General features: G+C 48.7%; 1 protein-coding gene across 6 annotated transcripts in view; it reads left to right on the top strand.

Moving 5' to 3' along the window:
- Positions 1 to 18,688, top strand: part of SRGAP3 (SLIT-ROBO Rho GTPase activating protein 3) — a 264,333-nt gene extending 245,645 nt beyond the window's left edge. For 5 of the 6 annotated variants that reach the window (XM_025920885.2, XM_086697528.1, XM_025920893.2 and 2 more), the window contains 4 exons: positions 6,187 to 6,367; positions 7,691 to 7,840; positions 9,922 to 10,249; positions 13,302 to 18,688. In XM_025920885.2, the coding sequence (XP_025776670.1) occupies positions 6,187 to 6,367; positions 7,691 to 7,840; positions 9,922 to 10,249; positions 13,302 to 13,715 (1,073 nt within the window). In that variant the 3' untranslated portion in view covers positions 13,716 to 18,688. The remainder of the gene's footprint in view (positions 1 to 6,186; positions 6,368 to 7,690; positions 7,841 to 9,921; positions 10,250 to 13,301) is intronic. The other variant, XM_086697530.1, reaches the window with a different exon arrangement.

Below are 18,688 nucleotides of genomic sequence, written 5' to 3' on the forward strand. Positions count from 1 at the left end.
TTTTTTTTCTTCTGGTTGCTCATGTTTTGGTGTTACATCTGAGAATCCTCAGCAAATCCAAAATCATGAAGATGTACCCTATGTTTTCTTTCAAGAGTTTTAGGTTTTAGGTCTTACGTTTAGATAATCCATTTTGAGTTAATTTTTGTATATGGCGTGAGGTAGTGGTCCAACTCCACTCCTTCTTTGTGTGTCGCTATCCATTCGTCCCACCACCATTCGTTTTAAAGATTATTCTTTCCCTCATTGAATGATCTTGGCTCCCTTATACAAGAATCAGTTGACCATAGATGCAGGGCTTTCCTCCTGGACCTCTAGTTCTAGTCCGCTGAACTATATGTCTATCCTTGTGCCAGCATCACACTGTCTTGATTACTGTTACTTTGTAGTACGTATTGAGATCGGAAAGTGTGAATCCTCTAATCTTCTTCTTCTTCTTCAAGATTTTTTTTGTGGCTATTATGGGTTCTTTGCCATTCCATATGAATTTTAGAGTCAGCTTGTCAATTTCTATAGAGAAATCAGCTGGGATTCTAATCGGGATTCAGTGTGCAGACCAGTTGGGGAGTATTGCCATCTTAGCAGTGTAAGTCTTCTGATCCACCTGTCACACATCATTTCAACTCAGCCTCAGTTTCCCCATCTGTAAAATGAGGATAGTACTGCAAATATTCTTGTGGGGAGTAAATGTGATAATGTAAGTAAAACACTTAACACATGCTAAAAGCTTACTTTGTTCACGCAAAGTAATATCAAGTGTCAACTCATCCCAGGGAACTGTTCTACAAGTGGGAAAATTGCAGGTTATAAAATAAAAATCCCTGTCCTAATGGAGCTCGCATTCTCGTAGGAAGGATCTACAACAAACAGGTTTGAAAATAACATGTGCAGGGCGCCTGGGTGGCGCAGTCGGTTAAGCGTCCGACTTCAGCCAGGTCACGATCTCGCGATCCGTGAGTTCGAGCCCCGCGTCGGGCTCTGGGCTGATGGCTCAGAGCCTGGAGCCTGTTTCCGATTCTGTGTCTCCCTCTCTCTCTGCCCCTCCCCCGTTCATGCTCTGTCTCTCTCTGTCCCAAAAATAAATAAACGTTGAAAAAAAAAATTTAAAAAAAAAAAAAAAAGAAAATAACATGTGCACATACGTGTGTGCACGTGCACGCACACACACACACACACACACACACACAAGTTCAGATTGTGCTAAGTGCTATGAAGAAGAAGAAAGCAAGGGAAGCTGTTAGCGGTTTGACATTTGGTACTTTGGTAGTTGAGAGTGGTCAGGAAGGGCCTTGCTAAGGCAATGAAATTTGAGTACAGACCTGAATGAAATTAGGAAATGGCACACAATGGTCAATAAATATTTGTGGAATGTGAAAGAATGCAAATGTCTGAGAGAAGGTATTGCAAGGAGAGGCAATAATAACCAGTGCAAAGGCCTAGTGGCAGAAAGGTTTGGCATGTTTTAAAAGCATCAAGAAGCCTCTATGAATGCTTATGCTGTGGTGTTTAGAGGTAAAATGTACTGATGTCTGCAACTTTAAAGTTGATTAAAAAAATAAGATGGGCAGATGGATAGATGGACGGATGGATAGATAAAAGGATGGATAGATAGGTGATAAAGCTAATACAGTAAGCTGTTAATGTAGGACTTAGGTGGCAGGCATATGCATGTTCACTGTAAAATTCTTTCAACTTTGTGTTTGAAAAACATCAGAATACAGTGTTGGCTTACATCAGAGTACAGAAGGCTGGTGAGGCCGTGCAGACCGGGTGAGGAGACAGCGGTAGGAAATTAAGCTGCAGAGGGCTCCAAGCTCAGAGCACGGAGGGGCTTCAGCAGCCCTGAGAAGACTTGGGTTTGGCTCTAAGCACAGTGGGAAGCCTTTAGAGGGATTTGAATGAGAGAGTTTCATGATCTGATTAGGATTTTAAAAGATCCCTCTGGCTGCTGTGTCTACCAAGCATGAATGAAAGTGGGGAGGCCAGGCAGAGGGACAGTAGTGGTCTGGACCAGGGCAGGGGCAGTGGAGATGGCGAGACGGGTCCGATTCAGGGGACACTTCAAAGGAGTTGCTTATGGATTGGGTGTGTGATGCTTAAGAGCAAGGCTTTGTCCCAAGCAAGCTGGCAGCCCGTTCTATTTCCTGAGATGGAGAAGACGAGGGAATTAAGTAAGTTTGGGGAGGGGTGTGTGGGAGAGTGACAGGGGGGAGAGTCACATATTCTATTTCAGGTCTGATAAACCCAAATAAGAGACTTCCTAATAAATGGTGGCTATTATTACTTTTTCTACCACACACACTTACATAATGGCATCTGCAAACACACGTGCCTTCTCTCAGCTTATGGCTCAGCTCTGCTCCTCCTCTTTTCTTCTTTTCTTCTCCTTATATTTTCCCTTCCGCCTTCCCTGCCCCCCACTCCCACCTCCAGGCCTCCCCCAGTGACTGCTGGAGGCTCTGGAGATGAGGAAGGCAGGAACCAGAAACCCAGGCAGCCCCTCCACGCTCCTCCTGGTATGAGCAAACCTCTTCTGCTTTATCAGTGTGGGGAACTGGGCTCAAAGGAAGCCGCTGGGGTGGAACCCGAGAGCACACAGTCCTCTGGGTTCATTCAGCTCCTGATCTTGCAAACCCTCTGACCTTTTTTGTCTCTGTGGATAGGCAGGCAGACAGGTTACCAGGCCGTGCTAGCCCATGGCTGGTGTGAGATCCGAAGATGCAGCCGAGAGAACAGAGATCTCCCATTTTACTGAGAAGCTAACTCTGAGTCAAGATCCGAGTTAATGTGGCCCATTTAGCTGTGCTGTCATCTTGCATCAACTGTGTCAGAATAGCATTTAAAGACATTTGTCAGGAAGCCAGCTGCAGAAAGCTGGCCTGACTGCCTGAGGCCCAGTCCCTGTAGAAGGCTATCCCAGGCACTGAGGACCAGATGCATCCAACGGCCACTGCATCTCACAGGAGCACTGGCACAGTCTTCTTGAGCCAACTACTTATAGAGGGGAGCCCTGATGTGCATGCGTGTGTGGTGGGGATTAATGGGGGAGAGGAACAAAGGAGGTTCCTCCTTCTGTTCTTTGACTTTTCATGCTGCCCTTAGCCCTTAGAAGTGCATTAGCTCTGGTAACAACTCTCATATAGAGCTAACTATGTGCCAAGCACTGTTGCAAGCACTTTATATATAGTAACTCATTTAATCCTCATAACAGCCCTATAAGCTGTGTACTATTATTATCATTCCCATTTTACAGATGAGGGAACTGAGGCTTGGAAAGGAGAAACAAGTTCTTCAAGGGCACGCAGCTACAAAGCAGCAAAGCCAGGTGTTCTGGACTTGAGTCCTTAATGAGCAAGTGGGTGTCTGGAAGGACAGAGGGGGGAAATCCGTAAAAATTCAGCAGTAGAGAGTCAGCATGTATCTGCAGGCTAGAGAGAGCGGGGGCGGGGGTCACTTCATTACTTTTTTGTCCTATTAGAATGTAATGCACTTATTATGTTTATATATGTAAATATATACATAAATAAATAGGTCTTATTTTTACAGTGTTAAACATCTTTGTGCTTGCTTTAAAGTATAAAGTACACAGCCAGTTTCCTACCAAGTATGGGCATCTCTTAGGGTACAGCTGTAACACAGATTAAGTAAATCATAGGCATAGCTCCCTTTCTCTTCCAAAGGTCTCTTCCCAAACCTCATTGGCTATTAGGAAAACCACATAAACTCCCCACAGCTTAGATTTCTTATCTGGACCTACCCCATAGGGTAAAATTTTATAATTATAAAAATTATAATCATAATCATGAGAGCAACTGAATACCTAATGTATGTCTGTACTAAGCAGAGCACTTTCATACCTTATGGTTTTTAAAAATCTATTGAAGTCTAGTATACTTCTTTCTTTTTTAATTGAGATACAATTGACATATAACATTAGGTTAGTTTCAGGTGCACAACATAACGATTTGATACACGTATTGCAAAGTGATAACCACGGTGAGTCTAGTTAACATCCATCCCTACTCAGATGTATGTATGTAGTCACCATACATAGTTACAAATTTTCTCTTCTTGTGATGAGAACTTTTAAGATTTACTACTCTCTGAGCAACTTTCAGTGCCATACAGTATTATTAGCTGTAGTCATCATGCTCGACATTACATCCCCAGGACTTACTTATTTTATAACTGAAAGCTTGTGCCCTCTGATCACCTTTACCCATTTTGCCAACTCCTTACCCCCTGCCTCTGGCAGCCACCAGTCTGTTCTCTGTATCTGTGAGTTTGGTTTGTTTTTGCTGTTAGATTCCACACATAAGCGAGATCATATGGTATTTGTCTTTCTTTGCCTGACTTACTTCACTTTGCATAATGCCCTGAAGGTCAATCCATTTGTTTCAGATAAGCAGATTTGCCTTCTTTTTATGGCTGAATAATATTCCACTGTATCTGTATACCATATTTTCTTAATCCATCTATCCATCTATCTTTTCAAGTGAGTACTTTGTTTCCTGTGTATAAACACCCAGAAGTGGAATTACTGGATTATACAGTATTTCTAGTTTTAATTTTTTGAGGAAGCTCCATACTGTTTTTTCCACAGTGGCTGCACCAGTTTACATTCCACTAACAGGGCACCAGGGCTCCCTTTTCTCTACATCCTTGCCAACACTTGTTCTTTCTTTTCCTTTTCCTTTTTTTGTTTTGTTTTGTTTTGTTTTTGAGAGAGAGAGAGAGAGAGAGATGCACGCAAGCAGGAGAGGGACAGAGAGAGGAGAGAGAGAATCCCAAGCAGGCTCCATGCTCAGTGCAGAGCCCGACATGGGGCTCAATCTCATGACTGTGAGATCATGACCTGAGCCGAAATCAAGGGTCTGATGCTCAACCAACTGAGCCACCCAGGTGCCCCTTGGTTTTGTTTTGTTGTGTTGTGTTTTTATAATAGCTATTCTGACAGATGTCAGGTAATATCTCAGTCTGGTTTTGATTTGCATTTCCCTGATGATTAGTGATGTTGAGTACCTTTCTGTGTATCTGTTGGCCATCTGTAGGTCTACTTTCATGCGTTATATTTTAATCCTCCTAAAGGCAACCGAAGTGTATGGAGGTTATGTAACCTGCCCGAGGTCACGCAGAGAAGAGATGATGGAGCTGGGCACTAGGAATGCCTCAGGGGCAGGAGCCATATCCTCATTGCTTAACCCTGTCAGCAATGGCTTATCAGTAATCAGTGAGGAATAAAGGTTTGATTGGTAAATGTGTGTGTGTGACGAGATACACTTGAGCTGTGGCCCCAGTAAGAATTCTCCCTCCCCCAAAATTTAGTCCGTGGATGAATGTGCTACTCAGCTCAGGCTGCTAGAACAGAACTGGGTGGCTTAAACAACAGAGATGTATTTCCCCACAGCTCTGGAGGCCAGAAATCCAAAATCAGGGAGCCATCAGGGTTGGTTTCTGGTGAAGCCTTTCCTCCTGGCTTGTGGACAGCTGCCTTCTCACTGTGTCCTCACTATGGCCTTTCCTCTGTGTACAGAGAGAATGAAAGAACTCTAGTATCTTGTCCTCTTCTTAGAGGGACACCAGTCCTGCCAGATGAGGACTCCACCCTAATTACTCAACTTAACCTCAATTCCTCCCTAAACACCTGACTCCAAAATCCATCACATTGGGGGTTAGGGCTTCAGCCTATGGATTTGGCAGGGGATGGAGGGACACAGTTCAGTCCATAACAATGAGCTTTGAAGAGTTATGGGAACCCTTAAAATTGTATACAGCATCTTTGCAAGGATGGGAGTCCACATACACCCAAAAGGTTGCAACCACAAAAAGTATTATAAGTGGACAGGGACAGAAAGGGTTCACAGACAAATGGAAATGAAACCTGTATTGAGAGGTAGAAGCAAGAGAAATTTCTTATAATATTATTTTAATTAGTGTTAAAAAGTAGAGAACAAGAGAGGCAGTGGAAAATGAGGAGATGGTGTGTCAGAAGTTAGATGGCCTGCCTGAGACCACAGCCTAGGGAGTGAATCTGAGCTAGAGCCCAGTGTCCTGAGCCCCAGCCCACATTGTTTCCACCAGGCTTGCTGTCTCTGCTGCCCTACGGGAGCCAGGGCCATCTGAGCAAGGCTCCTCAGTGTCCTCCTGCTCACCTCATAGATGCTCTTTCCCTTGCTTTCTTTCTAGAAGTGGAGCAGATCGAGGCCATCGCCAAGTTTGACTACGTGGGGCGGTCCCCGCGTGAGCTGTCCTTCAAGAAGGGGGCCTCTCTGCTCCTGTACCACCGTGCCTCGGAGGACTGGTGGGAGGGTCGTCACAATGGCGTGGATGGACTCATCCCACATCAGTACATAGTCGTACAGGACATGTGAGTGGGAGTCAGGACCTTCTCTGAAGAATGCCGTGATTGATTAGTAATGTCTGGAATGGGCACAGGAAGGGGAGTACTGGGTTGTATGCCAGCCGTTTGCTCTCCCCGGTGTGGTCTACCTGGTCTTTTGTAAGAATGGGTTGTATCTACCTTCCCCTTAAATAGTGATCCCCTTAACAAATAAGCAAATTGCCCATCCTTCAGCGTGCACAGAGACAGTGTTTGGTGCCTTTGGCTCACCACCCTGACCCACCTGCCAGCCTCCAGGGCATTCATCACCTGCCTTGGTTCTCAGCATCCAGTGGATCTCGCCATATTCCTCCACTCTCCCGAACCGTGCCTGTACTCAGTGGCCAGCCCACTGCCCCCTCACTCTCCACCATTCTCTGTCCCCCAAGTGGCTCTCTCAGAGGATGGGCAGAAACCATGATCCCCTCATTTCCACTGAGTAGGGTACTGTTATTTTTAAAAAATAATATCAGGCGCACACACACACACACACACAAAGAAAGGCCTGTATCCCAAATACCTAGAGCTACCAGAATGTCCAGAAAGTCTATACCTTCTCTTCTTTGAAGGCCATCGAAGCTTCCTACAACACACACACACTCCCTCTGAGCTTTGGTCAGGCTCAGGTCGAACTGCTGTATCAACAAAGTAGCCACCATGCTGGACCTCAAGGGAAGGGGGACAAAGGCATAAGTTTTGATGGCACAGGGAATGGTGTGAAACCAGAGAAAAGTCCAAGGCCAGGCAGACAACAACAGAAATGCCAGTGGAGGACCCTCAGCAGCCCTCTGATGTCCCCAGGCTTCTGGAAGGGAGAGGGCAGTGGGAAGAGGCAAGCAGGGCTCCCCAGCAACTTCAAGCCACCCCACAATCATCCAAAGCCCTGAGTCGGGAGCTGAGGGATGGAGGCACTTTTCCTCCTCCCTTGCTTAGCCCCAAACTGCTTCTCAGGGAGCCTGTGGACACGCAGCTCCTAGTGCTTAGCTTGCGGGCTCCTCCCCCATTAGGCCAGCACTCCCTCCAGCATTTAGCTTGTCCCAGCCTGGAGCAGCCTGGGAGAGAAAAACCCAGAGGAGGGAGGAGGAGAAGGTGGGCCTGGGGCAGAGGGGCATCTCCATGCCGAGAAGGTGACTGGGAGTGTGCTGGTGGGTGTGTGTGATGCTCAGGTACACAGTGGGAAATGGCTCATCCCGAGGATGGGCACAAGTTGACCGCAAGGTGTGTGTGGATCCACCCTTCAGACAGGTGCCCTACACATCCTGGGTTCTCTGGAGCAAAGCACTCCCAATTCACATGTGTCCTTCTCCCCAGGGACGATGCCTTCTCCGACAGCCTGAGCCAAAAGGCTGACAGTGAAGCCAGCAGTGGGCCGCTGCTGGATGACAAGGCCTCCTCCAAAAACGACCTCCAGTCGCCCACGGAGCACATCTCGGATTACGGCTTTGGGGGGGTGATGGGCCGGTAGGAAACGCGGGTTCATTCTTTCCTGATAGTGCCATGCTGTGTCTGTTTTGGGAGAGGCAAGGGGGCAGCGGGGAGAGAGGGAGGCCCCTTGTTGCCTGCAAGATGTGATATCAGGCACACCTTGGGCAGGGGGAGGGAGGAGCGGTGGTGCTGGCTGGAACTGGCCCAAGAATGCCAGGTGTAAAATGGTCCAGCTTGCAGTTGGGGGTTTGGAGAAAGAGGAGAAGAGACATGTATTGGCAAATCAGTGCTTTTTATGTAAAATAGTAATGATGCGAGAAAGAGAGAGTTTTAAATTGGCAAGTATTTTTCCTACCTCTCTCTGGTTCTTGCACCTCCTCCCTACTTTCTGTTGAAGACCTAAGTTGTTATATTTAAAAATTTAAAGCGCACATACTCCCTGAAGTGCACTACACAAACAGAAAACTCAAACCCACTCATGCGGTGGGGGAAATTGACACTTGAGGCCACCCACTTATTTGGTGGGGAGCACATTTGCCGATTTCTTCCTTCCCCCGTGTGTGGGCTGGGCTGTGTCACATGACCTTTCTGCCCGGCAAGGAGCTGTGCATGTCCTTCCACATGCAGGGATAGTCCGAAGATTGTGGTTGTTTCCAAAAAAATTAAACAAGAAGAAGAAAAGAGAAGCTGACAGTTTCTCACTGCTTTCTTAATCAGATTCTCAGAATGTCATATTCTTCGTGTTTTTGGTGGAGAGGTCGTGGGATCAGCTCACACATATGGGTACTTGCAGATAGAGCCAGAGATATCATTGCAGTAGGAACATATGTTTATGAATTTATTTCAGCAGAAGTCTCTGCCTCCTTTTAAAGCATATTCTATTCAGTTCAGCAAATGGCTCAGGCACTGTGCTAGGTAATGGAATTGGGGGGAAAGTGGAAGTGGGGTAGATAGAAGACAAAGCCATGGTTCCTGGACTTCTAGGAGGGCCATATCTTCTCCTGCCTCCCTCTCCCTCTCCCTCCCTTCCCTACTTTTTTCTGGTTCTTTCTTTCTCAGTATTCCTCCTCTCAAACACCTATGCTTTGGTCCTGTTGGGGTACCCACAGGCAGTGCTTAGCTTGGCTGGTGGCTCTGGGATATGAAGTGCTGCTGACCACATTGAACTTGGTCCTCTGGTCAGAGACCATTCCAACACTCTGGCCTTCCTCCCCACCCCCTCATCACTTCCAGCCTCCCCTCCCCTCACCAATGCCTTCCAATCTTTGTTGACCTACATAGGATGTAGCCAAATCACCTGTGGGTGGAGCCTCTTATCTTTAGAGTGCTCCCACATCCACCAAGCCTCCTTGGAAGGTGGGCAAGGAGTATTGTGCCTGTTTACCAGATTAATAAAATGGGTCTGAAAGACTACACAGGAAAACCCATGACAAAGCCAGCCCTCCTGATAGACACTCTAGTCCTCTTTTCACTCCACCAGAGCCTCCCTAAAGAGTGAAAGGTGGCCACATGTGTGGAAGGCATGTCCAGCGATGCAATTTTTACTCCTGAATGACTAGTTTTCCAAGATCTGGAAAAGCCTCATAGAAATAGCCCTTTGCTGGGGAGATTGGGGGTGGATAACAATACCGGACTGTGTTCAGTTCCCAGGGACCCCTCCTGTGCTTGCAGGGAGCTGGTGACTTTTTGGTACAGTCAAGCCTCAATGCTTCAGACCAATTAAGAAGCCCTTCAGAATCATGGAAATGTCTGAACCACTTAAGAACATATCATGAGCCCAACTAACCATCACCAAAGCGTTCCCAGGTTGAAATTCTCCTGGCCTTGGCTACACATGTAGACAAGATTCATTGTGTAATTAGTAGCACCACCGTCTGCAGTTTGGAAGCAGAATGCTTCCGATTCCTTCATTTTGTGCATTTTAAACCTGCCCCTTGCCACTAAGTTACACGCTCAGCCAGTGCTTTCATTGCACAATTGAGTCTGGCTGAATGAGGCTTTACTATACCTGCTCCCTAGACTAGTGTGTAGTGTGTGGCCTGGGGTTAGCTGGCCTGTTCTGAGACTTGCCAGGGTTGACCTCTGCCCCATGCCCCTGCCCCCTGGCTCCTTTGCAGAGTGCGGTTACGATCTGATGGAGCGGCCATCCCCAGGCGCCGAAGCGGGGGCGACACACACAGCCCGCCCCGGGGCCTGGGCCCCAGCATAGACACGCCGCCCCGGGCTGCCGCCTGCCCCAGCAGCCCCCACAAAATCCCCCTCACCCGGGGGAGGATCGAGAGCCCCGAGAAGCGGAGGATGGCGACATTTGGGAGTGCCGGCAGCATCAACTACCCTGACAAGAAGGCTCTCTCCGAAGGGCACTCGATGAGGTCGACATGCGGCTCCACCAGGCACAGCAGCCTGGGGGACCACAAGTCCCTGGAGGCTGAGGCCCTGGCAGAAGTAAGGGCCAGCGGGAAGGCAGGCTGGGCCAGCTGAGAACCCTAGAGGGGTGGCCGGGTGGGGGCCTGTGGACTGGGGAGCCCCTTTTGCCCTTCGCAGTAGGCTCAGGGTTAAGCCAGAACACAAGAGAGATAGCAAGCTGGCCTCCCCATGGGCTTGGAAGCTGGATGGATACAGCTAGCTAGGGATCCTGTAAAAACTGAAGACCTCCAGTCTCCACGGCTGGAGTGGGGGATTCCTGCCCTTGGGGCAGGCCAGAGGAGAGGGATGTGGTAATGACAGGCGTCTCCACAAGATGGCACAGTTGAGTTATTCATTCATCTGTTCATTCATTCATTCATCTGTTCATTCATTAATTCCTTTATTGAGAAACATTATTGTGTGACAGTCACTGTGCTAGGCACTGAGAGTACAGTGGTGACCTAAAATGGACCCAGGCCCTGTCCCCCGCTGTCCGTCTTCCCCTAGGGCCTTTCTGCAGCCCCACTCTGCAGATTGCAGTATCACCTCTCAGACTAATGCAAGGCTCATGCCTAAACTACTCAGCTGATCTTTCTCTGAGCTTTCTGTCTTTCTGGCTCACATTCTGCCAGGGGAGAATGGTGGTGGGGATGGATGGTAGAGAGGGGTGATCATTACATTTTGTGTTTTAAAGTTTTATGTTTCAGTTCATGCTGGAGTAGAGCAGGAATAGCAGTGAAATCTATAGGGAGCTTCATTTAAACAGTATGGGCTGTGGAAAGCCTGTGATATCACTGCCAGGCTGGGGTATAGCAAAGGTGGGGAGAGGATTGCCATTTCTCCCCTCATATAGAAGGCCCCCCCACAGCTAATCTTTTTGGATAAAGGCACATAAAGCCTCTTCTTAAAGTAGCTTGTGTTCTGGGCAAGGGATAAAATGTCATGAGGAAGCATAAAAGCTACTATTAGCCATTAACCAGACAACCATAGTCTGTTAACAAAGCAAACAGGATAGGCTGGGACCCTGCCTGTGCCAGATTGGAGCCTTTTGTGTGGGCCCAGGGCAAGCAGGAGGCCGCCTGTGGGCCGGGGGAGGAGAGAGGGTAAAAAGAGGGCGTGACTGCAGAGAGGAGCCAGCAGGACATCTCCAGGCACCAGGGCCATCAGTATGACAAGACTTGCAGTTTTCCTGGGTTTGCCTCACCAGACATTGTGCAGCATGCCTTGTAGCAGCGGTTTGAAGCAACATTCAGTAGCTGGGTTGGTTGGGCTCTGGCCTAGCTCAGCCTCAGCAGCTCCTTGTGCCTGTTTTGGTGTGGAGGCATCCCTGTAACACCTGTGTGAGCCAAGGACTCCGGCTAAAGGGAGTTTAAAAATCCACTGCCTGGGGCGCCTGGGTGGCGCAGTCGGTTAAGCGTCCGACTTCAGCCAGGTCACGATCTCGCGGTCCGTGAGTTCGAGCCCCGCGTCGGGCTCTGGGCTGATGGCTCAGAGCCTGGAGCCTGTTTCCGATTCTGTGTCTCCCTCTCTCTCTGCCCCTCCCCCGTTCATGCTCTGTCTCTCTCTGTCCCAAAAATGTTGAAAAAAAAAAATTAAAAAAAAAAAAATCCACTGCCTGGCAGTTAACAAAGCTCCATCACATCCATTATCTCATCCCATCTTCACAGCAAACGTAGGGGCTTTCAACAGAGAAGCAAAGTATGGTACAGAGGGCCTGAGGCTTGTCTGGGGTTGCACAGCAAGCAAATGGCAGAGGAGTCTTTTCACTAAAAAATTACAGGCCCTTTACCCTAGCACAGGGCTCCTGGGTTGAATGCTGATGTCCTACTGCAGCGCCCCCTCCTGGCTGGAGGAGGAACAGAGGCCTTGGGAAGGTGGAATGAAGGTGCCTTAATGGCTGTCTGTCATTCAAAGTGCTCTCCTACTGATGAGCTCTTAATATTACAGCATCCCCAGGAATTACGTAGGACGATGAGGCGTTTTGTTGCTTTTTAAAATTTATATTTTTGAAAGCAAACTTTTCTGATTATAATACAGAGAAGAAAGTCCCATTATTCTGGAGTGAACATTGTGGACATTCTGATATATAACCTCCAAGGGATTTTTCTACGGGCAAGAATTGTTTTTAATGTAATCTTTTTAAGTTTATCTTTTAGAGAGAGAGAGACAGAGACAGAGAGACAGAGCATGATTGGGGGAGGGGCAGAGAGAGAGGGGGAGACACAGAATCCGAAGCAGGCTCCAGGCTCCGGGCTGTCAGCACAGAGCCCGACGCGGGGTTCAAACTCATGATTCAACTCACAAACCGTGAGATCATGACCTGGGCTGAAGTCAGATGCTTAACTGATTGAGCCACCCAGGTGCCCCACAGATTTTGTTTTCAAAATAACCATAATGGTTAGAGGCCTAGGCTCTACGACACACTGTCTGGGTTGAAAGTTGGGCTGTGCAACTAGCTGGCAATGTGACCTTGGGCAAGTTACTTGCCCAGGATGAGCTCCCATTCTCTTGTGTGTGAAATGAGCATAAGGGTAGCTCTACCCTCTAAGTGTGAGGATTAAATGAGGTACAAATGGAAAGAGCTTGGACTGGTGCTTTATCATTACCACTGTTACTGCCATTATTATTTGTGAGCACTGACTATATGTCAGGTACTGTGCCGAGCTCTTCACAGGGGCTGTATCATTCAACATGCTCATCAACACCCTGAAGTCATATTATTATGATCGATATTCACAGATGAGAATTCTGAGGCTCAGAGAGTTGCGGTAACTTGCCCAAAGTCACATGGCAAGGAAGTGGCAGAGCCAGGATTCGAACCCAAGTCTGTCTGACTCCAGAGCCTGCCTTCTCAACCAGTAGGCTAACCTGCCCTCATTGCAGGTCCCTGTGCAGGCAAGTGTGCAGGTGATGCCCACGTGGATTCCCTCAGTTGGTCATAGGACACCCTGGAGACTTCCTCTCTGTCCCAGCCATGAGGTTCATGGGTGGGGATACCTCCCTAAGCAGCCCACAGGCTGATTAGCAGTCGAGGAAGGATTGGAGCCTAGGCCTCCAGACTGTGCTGACCAGAAGCTCCTTCTGTCCCCAGGACATCGAGAAGACCATGAGCACGGCTCTGCATGAGTTGCGGGAGCTCGAGAGACAGAACACGGTCAAGCAGGCGCCAGATGTGGTGCTGGACACCCTGGAGCCCCTGAAAAACCCGCCGGGCCCCATCAGCTCAGAGCCCGCCAGCCCCCTGCACACCATCGTCATCCGCGACCCCGATGCCGCCATGCGCCGCAGCAGCAGCTCGTCCACCGAGATGATGACCACCTTCAAGCCAGCGCTGTCCGCCCGTCTGGCCGGCGCCCAGCTGCGCCCGCCCCCCATGCGGCCCGTGCGGCCGGTGGTCCAGCATCGCTCCAGCAGCAGCAGCAGCTCGGGCGTGGGCAGCCCGGCCGTCACGCCCACGGAGAAGATGTTCCCCAACAGCTCCGCGGACAAGTCGGGCACCATGTGACCTCCAGGACGGGGCGGCACCGCCCTGGCCCACCGTGGCCCGCCGTGGCTGAGGGCGGCCTCTGTGACTTCCGCGGCCTTCCCAGTGCCCCTGGCCTTGTCGGGTGGGGACCAGAAGGTCCGCCTGGAAGCGCGTCTGTGCAGAGCTGAGGCCCAGGCACTGGCCGCAGCTCACGTTCAGCCATGTGAATCCCGCAGACCTCCCGTGTGTAAGCAGGCGCCCAGAGGGGTGCAGGTGCAGGAGCAGGAGGCCCCACTAGAGCATCTCCTAAGATTGGGGCAAAATGTTAAATGGCTTCCCCGCATATGGTCACTGGAAAATGATTCTCTCCACATTCTCTCTACATACATAAATATGTGTGTATATATATGTGTGCATATATACACACATACATGTATGTATATGTCTGTAGGTGTGTGTATATATATATTTATGCATCTATATACATATACTAGATCTGGACACACAACTAAATGTATATAGGATCTCCTTTTTCTTTTTATGAAACTTAGATTTACCTCAGACCCATGCCACCAAACACCTCCCGCTGAGTTACTTGGTGGGACTTGCAGGGACCTTTCTGGGAGAAGTTAGAGGCCTCAGTGACTGCGGATGAAGCAATACACCACTAACCTGCAGAAAAATACACAAAAACAGTCTCCCACTGTCTCCAGAAGTCGTGGCCTTCCAGAACAGTCTGCCCCTCACAGAAGGGTGGGGCAGGCAGCACCCCAAGCAGGCTGCTCCTAGAGGTGGGGAACCCTTCACAGAACCCCCCCGTCCACCCCAGAGACCCTGCCTTTCCACCCGGAGGCCAAGGGCCAACCGTACCCCCGAAGGCACGGGAGGACGTTGGCGAGAAGGCCCCTGACCACAGCATCCTTGTGTTTGTATGTAGAAAAAGGGGATAGTGAGAACCTAAGCCCCATCGCAGCACAGTGTTCTGTGTGGTTGGGAAAAAGGCAAAACAAAAACAATGGTGTGGAACACTTCAAAGCCTAGACACGCTGTAGGAATAAAGTAACTATAGAGGTTTAACTTATACCATTTTCAAAATATTTAATTTTTTCTTTTCTTCTTTCTACTAATTATACTGTGTCAGATCTGGAACTAAACAGGCAAGGAGGCTTTCAGTCACATCATTTTAATTTAAAATCAGTCCGCGACCCACTTTGGCTGGTGCCCTCCTGTGTGAAATGCAGGAACCTCACAGCAGGGGCCAAAGAGGGGCCATCCTTGGCACTTTCTGTCCTAGAGAACACTTCGGTTGACATCATGCAAATGAAATGGCTTTCCTCTCTACCTTCCCTTCCCTTCCTAGCCCCTGCACTCCCGCCCTCCCCCCACCACCTCCAGAACATTGGATATAATTGAAAATGTGGTGATAGAACTGAGGTGAGTGATTTTTAAGAATTGGGAGCTAGACTTCTGCCTCTCAGCTGGGAAGAGGCCTTCTGGATCACTCTTGTTCCATTCCATTTTACTTCCTCTTTTGATCTTTTCATTTTCCAGAGACAGCCTGTTTCTGGATGATGGGACGTAGGCGAATCACATCCTAAGGGGACCACTTTTATTCACCCCCTCATGCCAAGGGTCTCCTTGCTGTTCTCAAGCGCCCTCTCTTTCTCTGAGTGTATCTCCATGGCTGTGGTTTGGAGTCAAAAGTCCTGTGTTTGAGTTCCAGCCTCCACCTCTTAGGAACTGTGGGACTTTGGGCATGTCACTTCATCTCACCGAGCCCCAGTTTCCTGCACCGTAAAGTGAAGGGAATAAAGATAAAATGTAGGTGAGCAAATTCTGGAAGCCGGAAAGCACTGTGCCAACATGGTTGCTCCTTTTATTATCATTAGCAAGGTAAGTCTTTTAGATAAACCCATCCAGGATCTTCCTTCTGAAGCCTCCTAATGGCATTTGAGAAGTGGGCGGTGGAATTTTCCTAGTAGTTTCATAAGAGCCCTGAAGCACAGCCCTACAGAAAAATCACACACTGATATTTGAAATTCTGTCATTACCATTTCACCCCATTAGACTAAGTTTTGCCCTCTCCTCTGGTCCTCCATAAAAAGGTAGATACACCCCAGGGGGAGGGATCTAGTAAGTCACTGATAACCTGAGCGTGCAGGAGCGGTAAGCCATTCTGTCTCATCGGAAGCATTGGCAGTGAGCACACCCAGTGGAAGGAAGAGTCAAGAAAGGGCACAAAAAGTGCCAGAGAGAGGTCAATGATAAACATCCTTGTTTTGCCTAAAACTGCAGATTCTGTCTTAGCTCCTGGAAATGAAAGAGTCTCAGAAGCAGCTAGGAGCCCCTCTGCCTTTGAGCAGATGACTCTAACCCCATTTTACAGCTTAGGGAGGAAAGCGAAGCCTTGGGATGTGCTATGGCTTGCCCAAGATTTAACAGACGGCAGGGAGTGAGGGCCCTGTTGGGCACTTGCCTGGGCAGATGCTATGCTCTCCGGCCAGGAGACAAGACTTCCCATTTCTACCCCAGAGATATTCCTCGACCTAAACGCAGTCACCTCCTGTGCAAAATGTCACATCATCCGACACGGCTACCCGATGAGAAGTGAAAGTCTGAGTTGAGCGTGTTGCCTGATCTGTAGAACACCAGTCAGACCACGTGGATATTCCTATAGATTGAGTTTTTCCTTACTGAAAATGGATCTGTCTGCCTTTCGCCAAGTTACCTGAAGGCGAGAGTCTTTGCGGTTTTCTTTTAAGTCCCTGGTTTTCCATTGGGAAATTGGCCGATGAGTTCACATGTAGGAAAGCTCACAGCCCACTCATCCAGCCCCAGATCTGACCCTTGACGCAGAACCAAATGGAAAAATGCTTTCCTGCACCACAACCCCCCCTCCTTCCTCATCTGGCGCTATGCATGTCTCCACCACCCTCCATGCACACCCCGTCCCATCCACAGTCACTGAGCATCGCAGTCTCCTCCTGACTCCTGCCTGTGTTAGTCCACACTATATATTGCTGTATTTGCTTAAATGCTGGAAAGTAACTGTTACAATGTGAAACTGTAATTTTTTAAAAAGGCTACAATTAAATTATAGCCAATGCCACTCACCAAATCTTTGCACCTAGTAGATAGATCAATGTAAAAAACAAATACCAGAAACCTAACTGTACAGTGAGTGTGGGGGAAATGTAGTAACCTAGTTAGTAGTCCTCAATATAACCAATTGTACAAGGGGGAGTGTGGTTACCTACTTGTTCATCGCCATTACTGAGAGCTGTACTGATCAGTTCGTTGATAACGGGCATTTTTTTTTTTTCCTTCTTCACAGAATGATTTGTTTTCTTAACCTTTGACTTACCCTGAGGTCAAGCCTTTTGTCTTTATGTGTAACCGATGTTTAGTCTATTTTAGGAATGAACCAGCAAGATGTTCATTTAAAACTGACCAAAGACAATTCATTCCTGGTCTAGTTTCCTGGGCCTTGGGGCCCAGCCGCCGCTAAAGACCTTTCTCCGATAAAATTGAGAACAAGCCGTGCTTCCTACCCTACTCTCCTTCTCTCCCTTTATTCCCCTTTCCTCTTCAAGAGCTGCTCTGAGCTGTGGGATTCTATGAAAAATTCTTGCCTTTCCTTGTTTTCAGTGCTAACGATTTCTCACCTTGAAGCGCCTTTTGAACCCCGGACAGAGCGCACAACTGGAGGGAATTGTAAGCTCGGGAATTAGACTTGGGAGTCTTTTCTCTGAGGTCACCAGGCCAAGGGGCAGGAGAGAAACGGATTCCCAAGGGATGAAAGGTGTCTATTCAACGAAGAAATCCGAGTGGGAAGAGACACAGGGAAATGGAGCCATCGTTTGGCTACACCGGCTGGAACCAGCAGTTCAGAGATCTGCCTTATAAACACTTCAGAACTGGTTTGTGGTACACAAAGGGGAGCCAGCGTGGGGAAGGGCCTTTACGTGGGGCTTGCTTCTCTGTTGGAGTCCCCTGGAGTGCCTTGTTGGGTATATTTCTTTCTCATTCAGGAGGCATGAACGCAGAAGACTTCCCGTGGCCTGGTCGTTACTCGGCACTCCGCACACGTACACGGCTGATGGAAAACCACAAGGACTAATGTAATGGTTCTTCCTCTCAGTCTTTCTATTCCTAACTTTTCACACATCCAGATGGTTCCACACTAGAGCAAATGCCTCATTCTCCTGAGAATCCCAGAAAGAAGAATGGCTGGCTCACAACCATGGTGGGAGGCCCTGTTGGGCTTGGGAGGACGGGCGGGGAGGAAAAGGCAGGAAGGGGTGAGCGAGGTGTTGCTTAGCTGATTTTCTGCTATGCAGAGCTAATGCTGACGTTTCATGTCAACTTCCCCGGTTCTCTGGGGTCTCCTCTCTTCTGAGCAGCCGTGTAGAGAATTCCCCACATACCCAAAGCTGCCCAGGGGAGCTGAGAGAAGGGACTTTGCTGTCATGTCGGACTCCTCCCGGCTTCTCTGAGGTTGATCTGCCAATGTCCCGCTGTCCCATCCTCTGGGACTGGCCGAATGGCCACCGCTGCCCCTTGCCGACACCTCCTTTCTGTGTGAACTGTCCCAGGCAAATAACAAAGCTGTTCCTTGAACCAGAGCAACCAGAGTGCACTTTGCCTTCCTTAGACGGAAGTAGATTCTGGCTAGAGTTTTCTGCTCAGGCTCTAGTTCCCGGCAGTGTGACTGTTTACACGGTTTGGCAATAGATTTGGTTCTGATTGCTTCAGAGTGGCTGGTCGATTTAGTTTCCTTTGGTTTCCTTCCTCCCTAAACTGTGTCAGGAAAAAACAAACCGAAAACAACCCTAGGAAATTGCTGGTTGCCTGTCCCCATGTGATGATAAGTGTTGCCCTCTTCCGGATATCGTTTCTCTACCTTACAACCAAACGCCCGTCCTATAGAGTGTCTGTTGCGTATTCTGATGGTGCCTGCTGGTTTGACGTGGAGCTATCCTGTGAAATAAAACAGCTTAACTTTTCTCAAA

Source organism: Puma concolor, chromosome A2 (assembly GCF_028749965.1).
Source record: "Puma concolor isolate L17-30 chromosome A2, mPumCon1.1.hap2, whole genome shotgun sequence".
Classification (NCBI taxonomy): Eukaryota; Metazoa; Chordata; class Mammalia; order Carnivora; family Felidae; genus Puma; species Puma concolor.